At 50.7% G+C, this 24,408-nt stretch overlaps 4 protein-coding genes across 4 annotated transcripts; 3 read left to right on the top strand and 1 right to left on the bottom strand.

Moving 5' to 3' along the window:
* Positions 1-1,029: 1,029 nt before the first annotated feature.
* tom1 (E3 ubiquitin-protein ligase TOM1) lies at positions 1,030-13,403 on the top strand (the record flags this gene model as incomplete). Its single annotated transcript, XM_020200648.1, has 5 exons — positions 1,030-1,077; positions 1,165-5,029; positions 5,098-8,946; positions 9,007-13,254; positions 13,309-13,403. 5 exons carry the CDS (start codon positions 1,030-1,032, stop codon positions 13,401-13,403), a joined length of 12,105 nt encoding a protein of 4,034 aa, XP_020060482.1.
* Positions 13,404-14,037: 634 nt separating this feature from the next.
* On the top strand, positions 14,038-15,779 carry ASPACDRAFT_75629 (ribose-phosphate diphosphokinase). Its single transcript, XM_020204501.1, has 4 exons — positions 14,038-14,225; positions 14,299-14,390; positions 14,475-14,847; positions 14,907-15,779. Exons 1-4 carry the CDS (start codon positions 14,155-14,157, stop codon positions 15,331-15,333), a joined length of 963 nt encoding a protein of 320 aa, XP_020060483.1. The 5' UTR covers positions 14,038-14,154; the 3' UTR covers positions 15,334-15,779.
* A 2,114-nt stretch (positions 15,780-17,893) lies between these two features.
* ASPACDRAFT_57476 (40S ribosomal protein eS6) lies at positions 17,894-19,169 on the bottom strand (the record flags this gene model as incomplete). Its single annotated transcript, XM_020203250.1, has 6 exons — positions 17,894-17,990; positions 18,065-18,383; positions 18,461-18,559; positions 18,638-18,658; positions 18,824-18,896; positions 19,065-19,169. The coding sequence occupies 6 exons, from the start codon at positions 19,167-19,169 to the stop codon at positions 17,894-17,896; spliced, it is 714 nt and encodes a 237-aa protein (XP_020060484.1).
* Positions 19,170-21,386: 2,217 nt separating this feature from the next.
* On the top strand, positions 21,387-22,585 carry ASPACDRAFT_57477 (uncharacterized protein; the record flags this gene model as incomplete). The annotated part of the gene is made up of 3 exons (XM_020203251.1): positions 21,387-21,629; positions 21,701-22,434; positions 22,501-22,585. The coding sequence occupies 3 exons, from the start codon at positions 21,387-21,389 to the stop codon at positions 22,583-22,585; spliced, it is 1,062 nt and encodes a 353-aa protein (XP_020060485.1).
* Between the last annotated feature and the right edge of the window lie 1,823 nt (positions 22,586-24,408).

The raw sequence follows: 24,408 nt of genomic DNA on the forward strand, positions 1-24,408 counted from the left end.
TGTATTATTCAGATCTGGAATGATCTACTCACTGCGTCTAGGCGAGGTTTGATTGTTGTATAACACAACTCAAGCTAGGGCAGGAAGTATATATCACAAGACAACACTAGTGCTAGACATGGCATGGATTTTGGGACATAGTGTGGAAAGACAAGCAAACAGACTGGTCGAGGCATCACCGAGTCTTACCGAAGCATTCTACCTTGACGCTTTTGTTTTCCTAAATGAGCCGTCACAAAAGTTGGACATATTCACTGTACTGTACTAGGTAGGGTAGTAGTCGGGCCTAAAGTAGGCTCTGATGCAATGATAACACTGGCAGCGGGGAAAGAAGAAGACCCGCCCCGGACGCTTCAACCGCGAAGGTAAGAGGTAGGAGCGTGCTAACTAAAGAGAGAGCCGCCCGCTAGAGAAGCTCCCGTCCAGTTCATCACCGGCATAATTTCACGAACCTTCCAGCTGCAAGCAACACCCGACGACTCACTTCCTCCTCCTCCTCCTCCTCCTCCTCCTCCTTCTCTTCCTCTCAACCAGTACTTACACCCCACCTCCCTTCCCCTCCCTCCCATCGACAACTAACTCAACCTCTTATCCTTTCATCAAAGCGAGGACTCGATTCCTTTCCTCTCCCGCTTGTTTGAATCCTCTAAATCGAGATCGAAATTTCAGGGCAGCGCCTGCACCGTTCCCTGTCATCCTTGATCATCGCCAGTGGTACAGTAGTAACGCCGCTATCCTCATTCCTTACTCTATCTTCTTCCACTTTCTCCGACCGTTCAACCTTTCCGATCGGGCAGAGTTCTCTGCATTCTATCAACTCGTCCCCAACACTCCTGGTTTTTTTCTTGACCGCTTCACTCTTTGGTTTGCTCGAGGCGGAGAGTTGGGAAAAAAACGTCATAAGGCCTTCTCGCGACTTGATCCGCGACCCGGTCTCCACGACCCCCCCTCCCCCCTCCACCCTCTTTAAGAGGAGTTCCTCGAGTCCTTTACATTTCCTCATGACCGCCGGTCCTCACAATCGTAATCATGGGGAGAATTAAAAAGGTCGCGAGCCAGAAACATGAAGCCACGATCGTGAGTTAATCTCGCTTCAAACCCCGCGTGCCATCGTTGTTGATGTGAAGGCTGACTGAAAAATTTTCTCGCTCTCGGTGCGTTTAGTCGCCATATCTAGCAGAATTTATCACTCGTGCTACGACTATCTCAATTCCCGAGCTCCCGTCACATCTCAACAGCTTCTCTCGTCTATGGCCATTTCCCAGAGGCGACTTGTACCATTGGATCAACGTTCTCAACCGATTCGATGAGATTCTTGCATCTGTGATCGAAACTTATACCCTCAGTCAAGGCCCGCAGACGAAGTCTTTCAGCAGACAGTTCTTGGTGCAGTGCTGCGCGACAGATGACAATGGCGGGGTTTCGGAGGATGTCGATGCCAGGTTGGAGGCTTTGCAGTATGGCCCAGAAGGAGATAGGGAACTACTGGAAGTGATCATCGATTTCTCCCGACTCCTGCTGGAGAAGTGTGGCAACCGCAGTCTGTATGGTAGTAGTGAACGCCTTGGGGATCTCCTCAACACCACATCGCCTTCTCTTCTCCAGTCAACTCTACGCCTGTCGCTCTGCCTGGCACAGAGGTATCATTCACGCCACCGAGGTGGCTCCCATCTCCAGCAGAGCTTGTTAGCAGCACATTACAATATCGACTTAGAGAAACTACAGAAGATTGCCGCCCCATTTCCTCGTCCGACTGGTGTGTTACCTGCAGCAGCAGTCAAGACGAAGGAGAAGGGACCCCAGACTAAACACAACGCCAACGATTTGGTCACGCTGACTCGAGAGAACGACAGCTGGGATGAGTGGGGGCATGTTCGCTTGCTCTATTATCCATCCGGACCATCGGAGCCAGCGAAGGCGTTGTTTGAGACCGATACTAGCGGCACTTCAGTGCAACCTCCCACTACTCCAACACCTCTGCGTAGAACTCATACTCACCCCACCCCACGCTTGAGTCGTCTGTCCACCACCGACGACTCGCCCAGTTCTGTGATCGCGACTCCCGCAAAGCCAGACGAAGCGCTACGGGGCGGCACGAATCTTGAAATCCCCTATTCTAAGATCTCATCATCTAAGGCCGAGGATCTTCTTTCCACTTATGTGGGAGAGGTCCCAGATGACTCCAAGTATGAATTGCTGCACAGAATTCGCACTGCTCAGGGATTGGCAACGTCTCGGGACAGCAGGGAGCAGATCCTGGCTATTCGAATCCTTGCCCTCACCAACCTGGCTTATGTTTACCCCGAGCCGCTATTCCAACAAAAGATACTTCAGTATGATATGGAACAACCCAAGCGCCTTCAGCTCGCTTTCCAACTGGCTGAACTTGTTCATCTTGGGGCAAGCGGTGATCTGGAAGTTTCACGGACTGTGCAGACATTGGCACTCCAGGCGCTCGACGCCCTTGCGAAACACAAGGCTCGTGCTATTGACGTCTGTGCTGCTTTGAGTGTGAATGTGAACCATGGTGTTTTGATGTTCCTCACCCGGAAGGTAGTCAATGAGCTGGGCTCCGAGGACAACGAGCAGGATGATGGTAGCCAGGATGAGTGGCGGGATGCTTTGCTTGCCTTACTGCGGACGCTGCCCGGATCAAGTACTAGGACTCCCGAGACTCTTGTTTCCGCCGGGCTGATCCCAATGTTCGTGGATGTCTTGAAGCTACGAACTGAGAAGGCCCGTCGAGTCTACTCCAGGGTAATGGAATTCTTGGATACCTTCGTGCACGCAGTTCGTGATGCACTTGGTACTCTTACTAGTTCGAAGGGATTCGATGCAATCTCAGACTTGATCGATCATGAAACCAAATCTTCTTTCGAGCATGTAAAAAGCGGAAATGGACTCCCCCCGCAACACAAGACACCTTCTATCGACTATCAGATCCCCTATTTTCAGCAACAGACCCTCCGTTGGATGTTTCGTTTCGTCAATCATATCATGCAACACAATGGCGGTGGCTTCGATCGTGTTCTTCGGAATCTGATCGACTCGCCTCAGCTGCTGACATCGTTGCGGCTTGTGCTTGAAAATGCCCGGGTGTTCGGCTCTCACGTTTGGAGCAATGCGGTCAATATTTTGAGCAGCTTCATTCATAATGAGCCCACCAGCTACGCGGTCATTGCTGAAGCTGGACTCAGTAAAAGTCTGCTGGAGGCCGTCACATTCTCCGAGCTGAAGGTCGCCGAAAAGTCAGCAGCCGAGCCGGAGGATGTCTCCACAGAAAATGAGCCCTCGACGACTGCAAATACTGGAACTTCGGATCCCACAGCGACCAAGGATAAAGCCCCTCGCGTCTATAGCATTGCACGACCGAAAGATGTACGGCTGGCACCTGGGATAATGTCTGCTGCAGAAGCTCTTTCTTGCGTGCCTGCTGCGTTCGGAGCCATTTGTCTTAACTCGTCAGGATTGGACCTGTTTCAGTCTTCCCATGCACTGGAGAGTTTCTTCGAAATTTTCGAGAACCCGGAGCATGTGAAATGCCTGAAAGACGACCCTAACTTGGTCCGCTCCTTGGGTACTACCTTTGACGAGCTTGTGCGGCACCATCCAGCTTTGAAGTCCCATGTCATGACTGCGGTCATTGTCATGGTCGCCCGTGTGGGACTCCTTTGCAAAACTAAAGCTTGGTCACATGGTATGGGAGCGAAACTTTGGACAGAAGACCAGCAAGGCAAGCAAGTCCTTGCAGGATCAACTTCTCATCTGTTGAATGCAATCGGAGTTGAAAGTCAGGATTCTTCTGACGCTCAATCTTCGCTTGGGATTCCCCATCTCAACTCCGACTCGCTTCCAAACGGCGGGAAGCTTCAGATTGGCGATATCAGTCAACTTCTGCCCTCTTCGGACGCACAACTTGAGCCCGAGAATGTAGATGATTCAGGACTCACGGCTACGGACTACCTTTATCCTGTTGTTCGTTTCTTGGGGGCCTTCTTTGAGAATCAAGCCAACTGCACATATTTCATCGAGTCTGGTGCCGCGGAGTTCATTCTCGACTTCGCAACTCTGCAGAGCCTTCCCTTTGATTTTCACAACACGGAAGCCAACCAGGAGCTTGCTGTTCTCGTGCACATGTTAGCTGAAACCAAACCTCATGTGGTCGTACCATCTCTTTTGCAGCGGACCGAGCGGGCTGTTGACATGCTCGCGGAATTCTGGCAGAAGCCCGAAAATCTCCACAACGGCTTCTTCAGTCCTTTGATTAAACAGTCGTCTCAACCTGGGTCGGAGGATAAAGGCAAAGAATCACTTTCCCCCGCGTTGACACATGGGACGTATTTTGCAAAGCACATGGGAGCTGCACTTGTTTTGACAGACTTCCTTCGCGAAATTTTCTCCATGCCCCTATATCAATCCCGCCCCAGTCTACAGCTTCCTATCTTTGTCCAGGTGAACCTAGCTGACCATTACTGCTCGCTCGTAAAGAAATTGGGAGGATTGCATGCTGCTTGCGTTTGGGAGGAGATTCTGCTTGAGAAGAACATACCTGATACTTGGGATCAGGCCACGAAAGTGCAACAGTCTGGTGCTACTTCCGACAAGCCCGCTGATGCTCAGTTACAGCCGAACTCTGACGCCGTACTTGTTCCAAGCGGTGGATCCCAACGGGAGGGCTCAGCTGCAAGCGACGCCGCTCAGACAGGTGCTGTGCAAGAGACAAAGCCAAACGCATCCAAGGTCCCTGAAACCGGAGTCGCCTTCACGAATGCGCAAGCTCTGCGATACCTCCTGAGTTCTTTGCCTTCCTCTATCACGGGATTCTTTCACAATTTGGGTCTTGGTCTGAGCGGAAAGAAGAGATATGATGCTTACCAGAAACAGAACGCAACTTCGGTGGCTGAAGAGATTGCGCAAGCCGTGCTCGAGCAGTTGCGATTTCTGCCTCCGAAATTAAGTCAGAGCTCGAAGCTGCGTTTCGCTTACCTCATCGTCATACTTTCTTCCTTCTCGCATCTGCTTTATGAGGGTGAGTAAATATGGTCCCTAAAATATTACCCTTGACGACATAATAGCTAATCATGCTTGTTTTCATAGTCACGCCGGACCGCCCGCATGCACACTATCTGACAATGGTGCTGTTCGCGTTCAAGAGACTAGAAGGCTTAAAAGCAATGAAAGAGATCTGCGACCTATTTGTCCAGGAGGTGAAGACTCTTACGCCACCAGAAAATGTTCCAGAATCTGAGACAGATGTCTCTGCGAGACTCACTTCCGCATACGGTGGTATCAAGATCATTCTTGGCTTCTTTTCTGAGCTCGCCTCGGGTAAGAACATAATGGAGTCTAGCCAAACACAATCGATGACAACAAGCGGTGACCGCGACCGCGACCGGCCAGATTACTTCCAGCCTGCTCAGTTTCTCGTTGATCTTCGAATGGAAATTTTGCCAATGGCCCGTGAAATGTGGAACTCAGATTTCGCCACACAGTCGTCCAGTTCGGTTGTCAAGTGCCTGATCGACATCTTGCGCTCATCGCTTGATGGAGACCATGAGGCCGGAGCTGCTCGGCAATCCGATACGCCTCCTGCTCTGGTAGATGTATCTCGACGAGCCTTTGTCATCAGCAGGGATCGGTTGCTGTTACTTCGGGAGAAGGGGTTTGATAGCGATCTTCTGAACGAAGCAGCGTATCGATGCTACAATCACGGTACTGCCGAAGAATACTGCAGGGCACAAACTTGGTTGCGGGCCCCGCCGAGAGTACCTCCGCCACCTAACGACATCGAGTCTATCCGTTCGTTCACACCACCCGGGGCTGAGCCAGCTGACGATGCTGCAGGAGACTCGCCGTTCAGCAGCGTACTCGATCGATCTGCGCTCGCCCTGCTCTTGGCTCAAGCGTCGGGTCGGCCGACCGAAGACGGATCACGCCCTGAACAGGGTCAAGGCAGGAACGAGGATAGCGAAGTCAGACATGGTACGGAGTTCTTAGCTAGAGCATTGACTCATATTCTCAATGACGATCACGGAGCAGGGGATGATGAACGGGGACATCCGTCCACCAGGATCCCACGCAATACTTCAACTGCTGAAGGCATCTTGTCCGGTCCTTTGAACCAAGCCGCTAATCAAGCGCCGGAACAACGTTCAGAACAGCCAACAAAGCGACGCCAAGTGGTCACAGTTGAAGACTTGGATGCCGAACGAGAGAAAGTTCGCTCAAATCTGATTGAACGCTGCTTGGATGTTCTGAACGAGCATCACGATGTGTCTTTTGAATTGGCCGACCTCATTGCTTCTGCTACCAGGAAGCACCGTGACCCAGAAAGTTTCCGCAGAGACGTTGGCGAGATTCTGGTCCAGTCGCTGGTCTCACTACAGATGGAGAATTTCCAGGCAGCTGGTAAGAAGGTAGCCGCCTATGCTCATCTTCTCGCCTTGGTTGTGCAAGACCGAGAAATGTACAATGCTGCATTAGGGGAGCTTAAGGAATGTTTCTCGACTTTCCTTGGGTTCGTTCAAGTAACTCCAGAGAAGTCTACCGATGAAACGTTCCCCTGGATTGGGCATGTATTGCTTGTCCTGGAAAAGTTACTTTCAGATGATGCCCAGCCGCCTCAAATCCGCTGGACGCCTCCTAGCAATGATGCTGCAAGTGCTGACGACGAAGGCCCAGCTCATCTGGAAGATCCGCTTGTTGCACCCGACCAGAAGATGCAGTTGTTCGAAGCATTGGTCGAAGTGTTGCCTAGGGTTGGCAAAGATGACACTTTGGCTCTTTCCATTTGCCGAATTCTCGTGATTCTTACTCGAAGCCGCGAGATCGCTGTCCGCCTAGGTGAAAAGCGCAGTTTACAGCGTCTGTTTGTCATGGTCAAGCAGCTCTCCAGTGCCACAAATGAGAAATTGCAGTCGGCTTTTATGCTGATCCTGAGACACATTGTGGAAGATGATGATACGATCCGCCAGATAATGAGAAGCGAGATTGTTGCGAACTTCGAAACCAAGTCTACTCGCCAAGTTGACACCACTGGCTATGTACGCCAAATGTACCATCTTGTGCTTAGATCCCCAGAACTATTCGTGGAAGTTACAAACGAAAAGCTCAAGCTGCAGCGATTTGATAATCGGCAACGTCCGCAGGTCCTCGTGCTGAAGACTGAAAAGAACAATACTTCTCAAGGATCCTCTACATCTAAGCAAGGAGCTGAGAAGTCAAGCAGTGGTGAGGCTCAGTCTGGAGACGCGTCAACTGTCGAGGATAAAGATAAACCAAAGACCACTGCTGAACTCAAACCTCCCGTGGTAGAAAATCCGGATGGCGTTATACACTATCTCCTCTCTGAACTTCTGTCTTACAAGGATGTCGATGACAAGGAACCCCCGACTGAAACCGCAGATCCAGCTGCCCCTGATCAGTCGGAAACTCAGACCGATGTTGAGATGTCAGTTGACGAGCCACTGCCATCAGTCACCAGCAATGACGCTCAGGGCACCCGAAGTTCTAAGAAATCGGATAAGCCTGCTTTCAAGGCTGATGATCATCCCATTTACATTTATCGCTGCTTCCTTCTGCAGTGTTTGACTGAGCTCCTCTCGTCGTACAATCGCACCAAGGTTGAATTTATCAACTTCTCACGCAAAGCCGATCCTCTCGCAAGTACCCCTTCGAAGCCTCGTTCCGGAATCTTGAATTATCTCCTGAACGCTCTTGTACCTGTTGGGACCATGGAACATGACGAGTCCGTTACGTTCAAGAAGCGCAGCAATACATCTGCTTGGACGATGCGTGTGCTCGTCGCTCTGTGCGCCAAAACTGGTGAATTCGGTGGGATTAGAGGGCGTCGCAATGAGCCCAATTACAACGATGAAGATGAGCCTGAACTTGTCTTCGTGCGAAGATTCGTCCTTGAACATGCTCTACGATGCTACAAGGAGGCGAACTCTTCAACTGAGCCTTTGGATGCCAAGTATGCCAGGCTGATGTCTCTTGCGGATCTTTTCGACAAGATGCTGAGCGGGTACACGTACGGCTCGAGTGAGTCGGGCTTCCCATCGTCTGTCAGGCAGCTAGGGAAGACCATGTTCGAGAAACACTTCCTATCTGCCCTCACTGCCTCGGTGGCGGAGATCGATCTCAATTTCCCGGCATCCAAACGGGTCATCAAGTATATCCTACGCCCCATCAACAAACTTACGCAGACGGCAGTCATTCTGAGCGAGAATTCAGATATATCTACTCTAGGTGAGACTGAGGACGATGAGATCTCATCAGCCACATCGGTATCGGATATGGAGGACGACCGTGAGGAGACCCCTGATCTGTTCCGCCATTCTACACTGGGCATGCTTGAGCCTCGTCATGAGGAGGAGACGAGCTCTGAAGAGTCCGAGGAGGAAGATGATGAGATGTATGACGATGAATATGACGAAGAAATGGACTACGACGAGGAGCTACCGGAAGATGATGGCGAAGTCGTAAGTGATGAAGATGAGATTGAAGGCATGGGACCTATTGAAGGCCTACCCGGTGACAATGGCATGGATATTGAAGTCGTCCTTGATGACGAAGATGATGACGATGACGATGAAGACGACGAAGATGAGGATGAGGATGATGACGTCTCTGAAATGGATGATGACGATATCCTCGCTGGCGAAATCACCGGCGACCATGACAACGACAGTCTCGATGAAGGAGACGAGGACGAATGGGAAAGTGAAGACATGTCTGAAGGTGATGAGGAAGCTGAGATCATGAATCAATTCGAAGACGAGCTAGATGATATCAGGCAAGCCGATCAACGTGGCGACGGGCAACGTTTTGACGACTTGTTCCGAGTTCTCAATGAGGCTGCTGGTGGTGTCGATGGACTTCAGGCTGATAGCCTTGATGACATGCATGACGATATGGTCGACGATGAGTTGGCAGAAGATGAAGGTCAGTAGCTCCATCAACTTCATATTCCTTTTGCTCTTTGATGTGCTAACGTCGCCCCAGAAGACGAAGAGATCGACGAATTGGAGGAGGAACTCGAGGACGCCGATGAAGATCAAGGCTCTTATCAAGGGTTCGACGACGAGGAAGATCTCATTGACCCATGGGGATGGGACGCTGACGATCATCCGCCCCGCGGTCATCATCATCGATTCCGTGGCACTCAACCCGCCTGGGCTGCTGTCACAGGAATCATGCCCAGTCGCCATGGCATTGTTCCTATCCCGCCCTACCGACTTCACCGGACTCAGATTCCACCCCGAGGAGGGGCTGACGACGGAACAAATCCTCTCCTTGTTCGTACTGACCGTGGCTCTGACGCTGTTGGCCAGCCCCGTGGACCCGGTAATGAGGCGTTCACAGATTGGGTTCATGGCATGGAGCCCGTGTCAACCGGCCGCCTTCTCCCCATGGACAGTCCTGTCAGCTTCATGAACGCAATTATGCAGGCAATTGGGAATCAAGGAGCTCCTGGATTTGGTGTTGTTACTCGTCCAGATGGTATTCATGTCCATGTCGACAGACGCGCTATTCCTTCCAACCGTATTCAAGACATTTTTGGGCTTGGCAGACAACAGGCCGCACCCTCTCGGTCTAGGGATGACCCTTCGCAGGCCGTGAGCTTCGCTCTGGCCCCAACCAAGACCCGATGGCAAGAGGAGGCTCGCATTCTGTTCAGCAATAATTATGTTGAGAAGACCCAGCGAGTGATCAACTCTCTCCTGAAGATTCTGGTCCCGCCTGCTATTGAAGAAGGAAAGAGACTCGAGAAACAGGCGGAGGAAGAGCGCAAACGGAAAGAAGAGGAGCGTGCAGAGCGTGAACGTCAGGAGCGTATTGCTCGGGAGGAAGAGGAAAAAGAGCGCAAGCAGAAGGAGGAAGAAGAGAATGCCAGGAGACAGCAAGAGCTTGAACGTCAGGAAGCAGAGCGACAGGCTGCGGGCGTTGATCCGGAGCCAATGGACGATGTGCAGCAAACCGATGTGGTCGCCCAAGCGACTGAGTCAGCCCAAGCGGACACAGGGCCATCGGAACCTGCCCGCCGCGTGCACACGACAATCAGAGGACGTCAAGTTGATATTACTGGAATGGAGATTGACCCTGAGTATCTCGAAGCTCTACCTGAAGAACTAAGGGAAGAGGTCATCATGCAGCAACTCGCAGAACAACGATCCCAAGCTGCTGCTGCTGGCGAGGAGCCTACTGAAATCAACCAAGAATTCTTGGAAGCCTTGCCTCCGGAGATTCGAGACGAATTGCTGCAGCAAGAGGCCGCTGATCGTCGTCGCCGTGAGCGTGACAATGCCCGCAGACAAGCTACTACCACTGAAGGCGCCCAGGTACACGCCGGGGAGATGGATGTACCAGATTTCTTGGCAACCCTCAATCCTGCTCTGCGACAAGCTATTCTTGCTGACCAGCCCGACGAAGTCCTTGCAACCTTGAGTCCCGAGTTGGTAGCTGAAGCTCGTGCTTTGCCCGGCAGACGTTTGGAGCAATTCGACGACATCACCAGAGTCGAACCCCGTCATAGGAATGAGCCAGCCGACAATCAAGAGCCAAAGAAGCAGCAACGGCGCCAGATTGTTCAAATGCTTGACAAACCCGGCGTTGCTACATTGCTGCGCTTGATGTTCATGCCTCTTCAAGGCAATGCTCGCCATCAATTGAATGACATTCTCCACAACGTATGTGAGAATCGCCAGAACAGGGTTGAAGTGATTAGTCTCCTTCTTTCTGTCTTGCAAGATGGAAGTGGGGACGTGTCTGCCATTGAGCGCAGCTTTGCTCAGCTCTCGCTCCGTGCCAAGCCAACTTCTGTTCAGAAGACTCCTCAATCCACCAAGCGCAATTTGTCGTTCCAGACTTCCTCGAACGTCAGCAACGAGGTCACTCCGACCATGGTGGTGCAGCAATGTTTGGGGACCTTGTCATTCTTGTCTCAATACAATCAACAGATCGCTTGGTTCTTCCTTACCGAGCATGATTCGTCGTCTTCCCTGAAGCTCAAGGCATTCCGCAAAGGCAAGGGCAAGGAGAATCGCGCCAACAAGTTTGCGCTCAACGCATTATTGTCTCTCCTTGACCGCAAGCTGATCATGGAGAATCCCAATTGCATGGAACAATTGTCCAGTCTGCTGAGCAGCATCACCCAGCCTCTGACTCTTCTACTTCGACGCGAAAAGGAGCGGCAAGAGGAAGAGACCAAGGGCAAGAAATCTGAGCAACCAAAGCTTGAGCAGGGCTCCAGCGACCAACAGCAGAGCGCTTCCGCGGAACAGGAAAGCTCTACTGCAGACGCCACAATGACGGACGCCCCAGTTCCCACTGTCGAGACCACACAGACATCGGCACAGGCTGAAGAATATGCGGAAGCCAGCACAGGTGATAAGGCAAAGGGTCCAGCTGAGGAAGAGAAGCACAAGAAAAAGACCCTTGAGCCCCCAGTTGTCCCTGATCACAACCTTCAATTGGTGGTTCATATCCTTGCAGCCCGCGAATGCAATGGCAAGACCTTCAGAGATACACTGTCTACCATCAATAACCTGTCTGCCGTTCCGGGAGCCAGGGACGTCATTGGAAACGAGCTGGTCAGGCAGGCTCAAGCTTTGAGCACGGTCATCCTTACAGATCTGGACGAACTCCTGTCGCACATTCACCAAGCCCGGACTGGTACCGATATGCAGGGCTTGGCATTGGCTAAGTTCTCTCCTGCTAGCTCCGATCAAGCCAAGTTGCTGCGAGTCTTGACAGCGCTTGATTATCTATTCGACCCCAACCGCGCAGACAAGGTTAAGGGAAGCGAGTCCGAGACCAGTGCTGCGAAAGAGGATGTCATGCAAACCTTATACGAGTGCGCAACGTTCGGACCATTGTGGACTAGATTGAGCGAATGCTTGACCGTTATTCGACAGAAAGAGAACATGCTGAATGTTGCGACTATTCTTCTTCCTTTGATTGAAGCCTTGATGGTCGTGTGCAAGAACACCACGCTGAAAGATACGTCTATCTCGCGGAACAGCCGTGAGCTCTCGGTCGCGAGCACTTCAATTGACAATGGTCTCAATATGGAGAGCCTTTTCTTCAAGTTCACAGAAGAGCATCGCAAAATTCTGAACGAACTTGTCCGGCAAAACCCCCGACTGATGAGTGGCACATTCTCACTGTTGGTCAAGAACCCTAAGGTACTCGAGTTTGATAACAAACGCAACTATTTCACTCGTCGCTTGCATTCTCGTGGTGCGGAGCCTCGCCATCCTCACCCTCCTCTTCAGCTGTCCGTTAGACGTGACCAAGTTTTCCTCGACTCCTTCAAGTCTCTGTACTTCAAGACGGCGGATGAACTGAAGTTCGGAAAGTTGAATGTGCGCTTCCATGGTGAAGAGGGTGTTGATGCAGGCGGTGTGACTAGAGAATGGTTCCAAGTTCTCGCACGCGGCATGTTCAATCCCAATTACGCTCTGTTCATTCCTGTGGCTTCGGACAGAACTACGTTCCATCCTAACCGTTTGAGTGGTGTCAATTCAGAGCATCTGATGTTCTTCAAATTCATCGGACGAATCATCGGCAAGGCTTTGTACGAAGGCCGCGTCCTGGATTGTCACTTCAGTCGCGCAGTCTACAAATGTATCCTCAGTCGGTCAGTGTCTATCAAGGATATGGAGACTTTGGATCTTGACTACTACAAGTCTCTTCTTTGGATGCTTGAAAATGACATCACAGACATCATCACTGAGACGTTTGCTGTCGAGACGGATGACTTTGGTGAGAAACAAGTGATCGATCTTATTGAGAACGGTAGCAATATCCCGGTCACCGAGGAGAACAAGGAAGAATACGTGCAGCGTGTCGTCGATTATCGCTTGATTGGGTCCGTCAAAGAACAACTAGACAACTTTTTGAAGGGATTCCATGAAATTATCCCTGCCGATCTAATTTCGATCTTCAATGAGCAGGAGCTCGAGTTGCTAATCTCTGGTCTGCCTGAGATTGACGTTGACGACTGGAAGGTCAACACTGAGTACCATAACTATTCGGCCTCGTCGCCCCAGATCCAGTGGTTCTGGCGTGCTGTCCGTTCCTTCGACAAGGAAGAGCGTGCTAAGCTCTTGCAGTTCGTCACGGGCACGAGCAAGGTTCCATTGAACGGCTTTAAGGAATTGGAGGGTATGAATGGAGTCAGTCGGTTCAATATCCATCGGGATTATGGCAACAAGGATCGCCTTCCAAGTTCCCACACTTGTTTCAACCGTAAGTACACAGAATCGATCAGCTAAAATCTCGCATGCTAACTCCGAGCCGCAGAACTTGATCTGCCCGAGTACGAGAGCTACGAGACTCTGAGGCAACGTCTTTACACCGCGATGACTGCTGGTAGCGAATATTTCGGGTTTGCATAAAACGACGGCGCTCATCCATCTTGTTGTTCACTCAAACAGTGGGTCACAATCCAACATGCTTTTCCGTCCCCTTAATGCTGAAGCATATGATGGCGTTTTCGTGCTTTCTTTCTCCTGAATTAGTTTGTACAATGCTGGGCTGATGGGCTTGTTTTCTTTGCAGGGGCATGGCCAGGACTGGGGTTTCTATGACAATTCGCCTGAAGTGCAGGTCAGACGGCTGTCACGGTTACTAGATTGGTCCAAACCTGCCCTGTTTAATCCTTTCTTTACTTTGACAATTTGTTGCCTTCAGTTTCTGTGTTGAAAGATTCTCTCATATTATGTACTTTCTCCCCATCAGCCATGGTTACAAATCAACACGATTGTAGTTCTGTTATACTCCTCCATCCCCGACTCATAGACAGTTACTTGTATACTCGACTGACGATTTCTCGATTACTCATCCTTGCCCCAATCCGGGAGTCTGGAGGCGGTAAGGGGAAGTGGGTCCGGGGTCACGGGATGGCATTTTTTTCTGCTGGGCGAAAAAGTCACCCGCCGGCGGGGCATTCGATCTCAACTTTGACTTCTTCAGTCGCTTTTCTGGTTTCCGGTGTATGCGCCTGTCGTCTCTTCTGGGCATGCTATTTTGACTATTGACGTTGTCCAATTCTCCATCACATTTGAGAACTTCCTGCTCACCGGCTCCCTTCCATTATCATTCTATCCGTCCACGCAATTCCCCAGAACCTTCACCTCGCGACTCAGAATGGCAACCAACTCAATCAAGCTTCTGACTGGTAACAGTCACCCCGAGCTTGCAAATCTCGTGGCCGCTCGGTATGCGCTATAGAAGGAGCCTTGGTTTGGTCCTACTGCATATCATGGGCTAACAAGTTGCTTTGACCGGCAGGCTTGGCATTGAACTGACCAAGATCATGGTCCTACAATACTCCAACCAGGAAACCAGCGTCACGATCGGTGAAAGTGTACGAGATGAGGATGGTATTGTCTTCCCTCCTCTGCTTATTTTCTCCCTGCTTGGTGGGAAGAGAAGTGCTCGCCGCTAACATGAACTCTGGTTTGCAGTCTTCATTCTCCAGTCGACGCGCCCGAACGATATTAACGACGGCCTGATGGAATTGCTTATCATGATCAACGCTTGCAAAACCGCCTCCGCCAGACGTATCACAGCCGTCATTCCTAACTTTCCCTATGCGCGTCAAGATAAGAAAGATAAGAGCCGTGCGCCGATCACCGCGAAGCTCATGGCCAACATGCTTCAGACTGCCGGCTGCAACCATGTCATCACCATGGACTTGCATGCCAGTCAGATCCAGGGCTTTTTTAACGTTCCCGTCGACAACCTGTATGCCGAGCCTAGCATGTTGAAGTGGATCCGGGAACATCTGGATGTGACCAACTGTGTCATTGTTAGTCCTGATGCCGGTGGTGCCAAGCGGTAAGCAACCGACACACTCGATCTTGTTTTCAAGGGCGCACGTGCTAATTGCAGAACAGTGCCACTGCCATCGCCGACCGCCTGGATCTGCAATTCGCCCTGATCCACAAGGAGCGTCCCCGCCCTAACGAGGTCTCGCGCATGGTTCTCGTCGGCAACGTGAAGGACAAGATTGCTATTATTGTTGACGATATGGCCGATACCTGCGGTACCCTCGTCAAGGCTGCCGACACCGTCATGCAGCACGGTGCCAAGGAGGTGAACGCCATTGTTGTCCACGGTATCCTCTCCGGCAAGGCCACCGAAAACATCAACAAGAGCTGCCTCAGCCGTGTCGTTGTGACCAACACCGTCCCTCACGCCGAGAAGAAGGAGCAGTGCGATAAGATCGAGACCATCGATATCAGCCCTACCCTTGCCGAAGCCTGCAGACGTACCCACAACGGTGAATCCGTCAGCTTCTTGTTCTCCCACGCCGTCGCTTAATGCATTCATGGTTTTCGACAGTACGAGGGTGGGAGTCGCACGGTGCTGCGTTGGTGATTTACCCTCCATTCTGAGTATGATCAGGTTCTTTCATGAATATCGAAGGACGCTGGAATGTTTTAACTTATGATACTCTGGGCTCGAACGGGATGCAATAGTCCCTCCTTGCGGCTTCGTTTTTTCTTCTACTTTTTTCCCATTAAACGCAGCATCTCTAGATTATGAGGATTGCATGAAACACATGAGGCAGTGAGCATTGGACGCGATGGACGGAAATGGATTAAGAGAGACAAGGGGGAAAAGTCAAGGCTGTCTTTTTCTTTCTTTGCCTGTTTTGGCTTTGTTTATCAACTCCAATTAAAGCATATGTACATATATCTATAACCCCCTTGGAGTTTTGCACTATTACGGTCTTAGTTTGAACTTCGACCACCAAGTACCCTTTTATGAGCGGAATGAAATATGAAATGGATTTGATAGAGATTCTTGAGGTTGTGCTTGATGTTTCACGGTGTAGACTCGAAGGTATCCTGTATTGTTCGTTTCCATAGATCGTATGTGAATCATCTACATAGGATAGTACTCCAACATCCGGAGCAAGGTGCTCTTGCAGATTATGCGCCATCTGAAGTGCGGTCAGGATTGAGGCAACCGTCAAGAGATGTTTTCTTGATTTTTGGAGCACGAACTTCAATTATGATGATTAATTCGCCTTGAGTATACTAGGTACCACAGGAAGAAAGCACAGTATCGAGATTGATCAACCGAGAAGATGTCCACCCACTCCCTCTGCATATATATACGTACAATGCTTATCGCAGGATGATTCCCGGATACAGTATTCCGCATTTACCAAGATGCACACATTCGCAAGCACTACTAAAGGTATAGCTTCCATTTTCATGTTTCGCAGACTACATGTTGAAATGATCGATCTAGCCGTCGGATATAGTTAAAGATGGTAGGTAGTGCCAATGTCGCCGAAAGTACCTTCCTCATAGGGAAGGTGACTTCCTTCCCTGCCCTTGCCCCGAACTCCTGACCTCGTCGTCTTTCGCTCACAATGGACCATAAGTAGCTCAATATATCTATTTATAGTTTATTCCGTGGTTGTATTCTCCAAGTGCTAACGTAAGGGCGCCTCTTGGTATCCAGACACTAATGCACTGTCTTCAGTTTCTCTCCCTCCTTTCTATCTCCAACTTCCGATCCCGCTATACAACATTAAAGTAATGCATTCAAACCCTCTACATATACACCGACCCCTCCCCTTTATTAGTGAGTCCCTCACATTGAACGAGTCCTACAGACCAGGTCAACTCCATAAGGATAGATATGATATAGAGTAGAACATCCCACGTCAGCTACGGAGTATCAGTAGGAAAGCAAGTCAGCTTAATCCATGTTTTGCGATCGGGCCTATGGGGTTTTGGGACAGACTCAGTAGGTACCATTGACCTGGGAATTATTCGTATTGACCGAATCGACTGATGCTAGGTAGGTAGCCATAGTGGATAGTAGGTTGATTGTATAAGGAGTGCCTTAGTTGTGGTGACACCATAGAACTCAGGCATAAAGGAAGCAAACTTTAGGCCGCGGCACCGACCACTTGGGGCCCAGACTGATTGATAAGGGCTTAAAAGGGGGTTAGGTTAAAGGTCCGGTCCTCAGTGTGTGCTGACCTCTCCGCAAGTGGGCGGCGGGTTTTCTGATTGTGGGACGGGTTTGGTTGGGAATTGGATCGTGAGGTGGAGACCACCACACATTACTACACTACACTACATGACCTTATACTGCACTGCATTTATCACTTTGTGTACAAGGGGTGAGTATGGAATTTTGAAGTGGCTGGATTTGGAGTTATATGGTATAATGTCATTTGGAGTGAGTGGTGTTTAGCCCTGTCTATTTAGGTACTGTACAGGCGAGGGTGCTACATCTACCTATGTGTACGTGGGAAGATAAAGCTTGGACTCTTGGGGTAGAAGACACTTGCAAGTTCATTCACGGCAGAAGTAAGCCGAATCGTAGTACAGGTAGATGTTCGATCCTCAGGGCGAGAATGATGTTTGAGCCACGGAATTCCACCCTTACCTGTACCACACAAGGGGCGAGGTACTTCGAGATTCTCCATGTAGAAGACGAAGATGAGAAAGATGGTTAGAAAAAAAAAGGGAACACATTTTAACATTTTTTGCTTTTCATGCCCGTTAGAAAGGTTTGGGATATTGCATTTCCATTTTTTGGATAAAACAAATAAAGTGGCACGCCAAAAGTCTTGGTCCCGCAGACGCCCATAATCTCCTCCGTCCCCCAACCTTTTCTCAACTCTCTAATTTTCCTTCCGTCAAGGAAGTCGTGGACTACGTTCGTTGCCCTGCTACGGGAAGTGCAAGATAGGACGCGAGAAAGAGAGGGAATGAAAGAAGAGGGAAGGAAACCCCCTTCCCGTTGCTGAGATTTCCTTTCCTAAACTCTCTTCCCACGCTGCAAGTCTCTAACATGCACTAGAACAGAGACGACACAGACCCGACCATTATTCCCCGTGGACGAAAAATATTTACTTTCTCATCGAAGAGGCTCTGCGCTTGCGGAGCTCGTCACGCTTGGCCTTCTCCTCGTGGACACGGCTGGCAAGGAGCTTGGCGTAGTCGTTACTATTGGGTAGGTTGTTAGAACTGATCATGATCCGAATGACCTGAGACAGTCGGCAGGATGGGGAAAAACTTACGCAGCCTCGCGAGCAGCCTCAGCGCGGCGGCGCTTGAGGGCAACCCTTTGGCGCTTGCGCTGGAGACGCTGGGGAGTGACCAGACGCTGGATCTTGGGGGCCTTGGTGTAGTCGGCCTTGCCCTCACGGGTGACGGTACGGCGGATGACGAACTTGCGGACATCATCCTTCTTGTCGAGACCGAAGAAACGACGGATCTTGGTGGCACGCTTGGGGCCGAGGCGCTTGGGGACAACGGTGTCGGTGAGACCGGGGAGCTCACCCTCACCCTGCTTGACGATGCTCAGGGCAAGGACGGCGAGATCCTGACCGGTGATGGCTGTGGAAAAGAAACATTGCGTGTCAAAACCCTGACTCGTCCAATCTTCTCAGGAAACTCGGATCTGTAGAACATACCACCACGGACACTCTTGCGCTTGCGCTCACCGGTGCGGCGGGGGCGGTAGCAGCTGTGGCCCTCAGCGAGGAGGAGACGGGTACGGGTAGGAAGGAGAACTGTTCAAGAGGCGAAATCGGTAAGTTTTCTGTCTGGTTTGTCGTGTGGCTGGGCGTTCATGATTGGTCGGTACATACCACCCTGCTTCATGGGGAAACCTAGTCATGTCAAGTTAGCCTGCATGTCTCGATATGCGAACACATGTCGTTTCAGTCTGCTGCGCGCATCCTTCACTACCCGAATGCTTCCCCGCTCTCCCCATAACCTCCTCAACCGGCGCAGCAGATGAAAGACGAAAGGAAAGTGGCGTTCCGAAATCGTACCTTGCTTGTCGTTACCACCGGTGATCTTGAGGAGGTAACCCTTGAATTCGTCACCGAGGGAGTCGCCGGGGACCTGTAATTGCAAAATTCATCCCAATCAGCCATTCTGTTCATCCATTTCCCCGTCGTGTGTAATCGTGTGCAGATGTATTTCTGAAGGTTCTGTGTGTTCTTCTTTCGATGTGTGTGGTTTTCCGAGCGCGTCCATTTTTCAAACAGGGGAGGAGAGGGTAATGCTGACTTCGGTTCCCATGCGCTTCTCCATGAAGGGACGGAGCTTGCGCTCATCGTCGATCTCGATGATCTTCTGAGACCCATTGGCCGGGTAGGAGATGTTGAGCTTCATCTTGACGGGGCTGCGCGGTCAAGACGGAGGGCGCGGGTTTGTCGACAGGTCGATGAGGTTCAGGTCGTCGGGGATTCGTTCTTCGTGGGATTTTTTTGGTGGTGTAGCGAGATTTCCCTGTGTGGGCGGATGACTAATGTCACTAGCCTGTTGCGTGCTAGCGCTCTCGGTAGGGCTCTTATGTCAGCCGACGGCACCTGATTTCTGCTTCTGCCTGAAGTTGCAGGCACTTACACGTGTCTTTCGACATCCACAAACTCAGGCGCATATGCAGTCAGGCACCAACCAGGCGCTTAACCAGGCCTCGTTCGCCAGCAGCTGCTTTCATTCAACCGAGTCGCACGCCCAGCACCAATGAAGATCCTACCCAGCGACTAACAAAGTACTCCAGCGATTACATCCCCACTATCTTACCCTCTGCCCATGCAATACAATTCTACAAATCTTTGTCAGTTTCAGACATAGGCAATAATGCGCAATCTGACATGCATTGCGTCCATGCCGAACGCATACAAACACACACACAAACACACACAATCGATGTAGCCAGCAGCAAACGCCCATACCCATTGTCGTCGCACACGGTGTCAAACCACCCACCCTCCCATCAATGAATGATCATGCGGGTCATCCGCCTTCACTCTACCAAGCAACGGCACAAATCAAGCCACTTTCAGGAGGACTTTCCATGCCTGCCAATCAATCTAATCCCACTCCCTACGTATTTGAGATTCAACCAGAATAATACGGCCGCATTGAATTCCACCCAGTAGGTCTCGTGCCCGTCCGTGCAAGTAGAGTACCTACTCTACTACATACTGTACAGTAGTAAAGTACAGTCGTTGGTGGACCAAATCAATCGCCCCAATTTCCCTTCCCATGGCGAAATTCGTCATCGGGGTTTTCGGTCAAGATTGACTGTTTAGAGATAGTTAGCGGTCGGGGTTATGCAGTCCGCTCGCACGCACGTTGACACATAGATAGATAGATTAAGAATTGATTCGGTAGATCGATCGATAGGTATGGATGAAATATCAACGGGCACGATTCAGTAGTGGACACAAAGAACTTGAATGTACCGACCTCGAAAGGAACAGGAAAGACCCCTGTTTAACATACTGAGTAATCACTGATTCGAAGATCTGTCCCCAGGTTTTGTTTATCTGGCTAGACCTACTTACTAACTGCATAGCCTACATTGTACGTATGAGAATGGACGGCATAAAATATGTGTAGAATTTCATGATTTCCTTTAATATGGGTAGAGGATCCCGTTGGAGTAAGTTAGCGACTTTTTACTCGAACCACTGACGCAACCCCCTCCAAATCGGCCAAGCAAAAAGAAGCCCGGAGCACGCGACTGGTTACCGTTCCGAAGCCCGCCGCGCGGCCACTGGAAGATGATTTGACAGCCTTATTGCGGCCATGAGGCGGCCGCAGTAATGATGCTGATAGATAATAGTAGACTATGGTTGTCATCGTGGTCTCCGTTTTGGAACTCTCCTGAGTTTCTGAAGAACTAGAGTAGTATACTCGTAATCAATCCCTTGAACTCTGGGGGCGAAGAAACACTTCTTCTCTGTCACCTTTTGACTCTCTTCTCTCCCTTTCAATCCTACGCTTTTTTACTCTCCCCTGTCCCCCATTATCCCTCTTCCCCCCTCCACACCCAAAATTATCGTACTCGTTCAAACCCTCACAGAAAATCGTTCTCCAGTCTTACGTCTCCACTTTATCCGGGTTCGCTCGCTGTCTATCGCCACGCTAACTTATCGTCTGCGGTACCACCGGAAGACGACGTCGTTGTCTTTTGTCGGGTCCCCCTCCCATCTTGTTAAATTAGGGGGGAAAAGCAGGAAAAAGTCCCTGCTGGCTGGTTGTTGGCGCAGCAGGTCGATCTCCTACAGACCTGACTAGTTTACCACTTTCCTCTTCCTCTTTCTCTTCCTCTTTCTCGTCATTCTTCTCTACTCTGCCATACTAGGTCTTCCTCGTATTCTTCGTTTTTCTTGCTTAAGACAAGAAACTTGATCAACTTCCTTTGAAACTCAAAAAGCGGCGCAAGCTCTCCTTGTCGGCTGGAACACGCCTGCAACGCAACAAAGACATTGGCCGGTCGCTTCGAGTGTCTATCGGCTTCTCCGCGCGCCAGCCTTCACCACCTTTGTCGCAAACTCGCCGCCGTCCTTTGTTCGCGGCCCTTGATGTCCCGTACTCATGCGCCTCTTTAGCAAGTTCCACGCCGTCTGCGCCTTGGCGATATGCAGCATCCTGCTCTCTGCCTCGTTCCTCGCCTCTCAGCACTATTATCGCCGGGTCGTGGCCGCTGAGCCATCGACCAACAAGCTTCGCCCGGCAGCATCATTTGACCGCCGTCTAGTTGTCTTTGGGGATTCTTGGAGCGACAATAATGCCGCTGAGATCCAAGGGTCCGTTTGGACCGAATGGCTGTGCTCCTCGGTAAGTGCAGTGCTATGATATCAGATCCCATCCCACTAGGTATGACAGGCTAATCATCCCTTCACTGGCAGTTTTCATGTCACCACGAGAACTTGGCCGAGACCGCCAAGTCTTACAGTGGAAATTACTTCGGCTCGGTCGTGGATAACTCACAGCTATCGGGCTCTTTACTCAACCTATACAAGTCTCCCCTGGCTGACCTAAAGACCCAGGTCAGCAATTGGTTGGCAGCCGAGACAGAAGTTATGCAGGCGATGAGCTCAGAAGCGATCGGCACCCGTCAAAACCGGACCATTGTCATCCTTTCCTTTGGCGTGTGGGACCTGTGGAATGTTGTTGGCAAGACATACAAAGAAGCGACCCAATCGATCGACAATACGCTGGACGTGATCATGGATCAGCTAAATCTGCTGGCGGAGCTCTGGGGCCACAACGATTTGAAACTTATCCTGACCTTGGCCCCGGATGTGACCTTCTTGCCTGCATTCCGGGTCCAGGCCGAACAACACCAGGCGAAACAGAAAGACGCCATTAGCATGTCCGACTATTGGAACCAACATCTGCGACAAAGAGCGGATGGCTGGGGCAATGGCACGATCTATCTGTTCGATACGAATGCTTTCCTTGCCGACCAGATCCGCGACTGGCAGCTCTTCGTTGCTGGGATTGAGGAGACCAATGGGTTGGGCAAGAACGAAGACCCTGGCTGGGAAAACGTAGAAGACGCATGCGTCCAGAGCAGCCAGCAATGGGTGGTGACATCAGAGACGAAGAAGTGTGACCGTCCGGAGAAGTTTTTGTTTTGGTAAGAACAAGGCATCATCCTTGGCACTCATGACTCGACTGGAAAGGCTGACCAATTTCCCTTCAGGAACGAGATGCATTTGGGACCGTCCGCGCACCGACTTTTGGGCATGGAAGTCTTTCACGGAATCCAGGAGATGTGGCTCCGGTAAGGTTCTTTACACGAACAAAAAGGAAAGAAACCCACCAGACACAAATGAAAAAAAAAGACAGACAGAGAAGAGAAAAAAAAAAGAGCAAGACACACAAAGAAATGTTTCAACTTTCCTTTGATGGGATCCTGGCCAATGCCACTTAATCGTAATTCGCCCTGCAGGGAGCGATGACCTGTAGAGGATGACTGGTAAACACTGGCCTGTTCCCGAAACTATCAAACGCTGACGGAACAGGCGACCAAGAGGTCTTGGGCTCAGCTCTATCGTCGGGCCTGCACACGATCGCAGTTCAGGCGATGCTGGAGTGAGACCACTTGAGTCTTGTGGCGTCACCAGTGGAAGATACCGGATAACATCACTAGCATCTGGGTTGAGATAGCAGCTGAACCGAGTTCTGACAGGGTTCAGAGGTCTCAGGCACGGCTTTAGATCTGAATCAGGGATTGGCAAGGTGGTATGTCTCATTGAGAGACCGGGAAGAAAAGCAGCAGAGAGTCTCCATGACGTCCGCTTTAGTCGGGTGGAGGATTGTTGTAACGTGATTGTTAACGTGACTTGGAAAATAATGGGGAGGTGTGCCAGGGGTGGTGGGTGCGGCATGCGATAACCTGAATCAGCACCGACTCGGAGAAAGGAACTGACTGGGTCCTGCAACCTCAACGTATCAATGAACCAATATCCTCCCCGAAGGCCTGGAAGGAGTCTGGATCCAAGCTGATCAAGAATGATGCAAGATGAAAAGTGACTTCAGCGAGTACTATGTAGGTAGTATTCTTTGTGGAAAGAAGATAAGCTGAACATGGTTCTGGAGGGGAACCGCAGGGGAATGTGGTTGGGTAGGGGGAGGAGGAGGAGGAGGAGGAGGAGGAGGAGGAGGAGGAGGAGGAGGAGGAGGAGCAGAGGAGTGGGTTTGGAAAGCACAGGGGGAAGTGAACTATCATTGGTGTGGTTCGTCTCGTTTAAGAGGTACAGTACGTACGGGCAATACATTTGAGAGTTCAAAGTTACTTATGATCTTTGCTGGCTCTGCTCCTTTGTTTGAATCAAAAAGAGGGGGTGCGAGCGGCTGTCAGACAGTCTCGGGACGATCAGTCACTAGCTGATGAACTTCGTAGCTCAAGCAAATGAACTACCTGTCGTGGTCTGTTTCCTATGGGGGTAAAATAGGCAGAGAGCTGAGCCCGGATGAGAGACCGCTAGTTCCGCTTGGCCTGTCACTGGGTAGCTTTCTATAGCTGCTTAGCCCCGAGGCCCAGGTACCGGTACCTGGGGAAAAGCGATCTAGGAGGGGGGGCTTTACGAACGGTCTAGATCTGGCTTTTGCGCGTACTCCGTAGATACAGTAGTTGTAACCTGGAATGGAAGTACAGTACAAGACTACTCATATGTATGACGCTAGGTCCATGTGTAAATGGAGACAGGACTCTGATGATATCTTGTTTCGAAAGTACTGTATCTAGTGCATACCTACTAACCACACTATACCTCAGGGATTATGTTCTGATTGCTACTCCATTGTCAGGAGTACGGGTCAGTACGGAGTAGTTGACCCCGACAAGGTCCAGTGAGACTGGAAGGAAAGGTACTGTACACTTGTTTGAAGGGGGCAATCAAACCCCAAGAGTAACTTACCGTAGTTCGACGCTCAGTAGACCTGATTAGCACTAAAGTTCGGGTGTCACATTGGCGGTGGGGAGGGAGGGCGTGGATATGGATGTGATTGGCCTCGGATGGCAGCCGCCTACCGCATGCGGACTCCCCGAGAACAAAGGAAACATTGCGAACAATACCCTTCCATCCATCCCATCCCGTCCTGTAAC

The sequence above is a fragment of the Aspergillus aculeatus genome, assembly GCF_001890905.1.
Source record: "Aspergillus aculeatus ATCC 16872 unplaced genomic scaffold ASPACscaffold_2, whole genome shotgun sequence".
In the NCBI taxonomy this organism is placed as follows: Eukaryota; Fungi; Ascomycota; class Eurotiomycetes; order Eurotiales; family Aspergillaceae; genus Aspergillus; species Aspergillus aculeatus.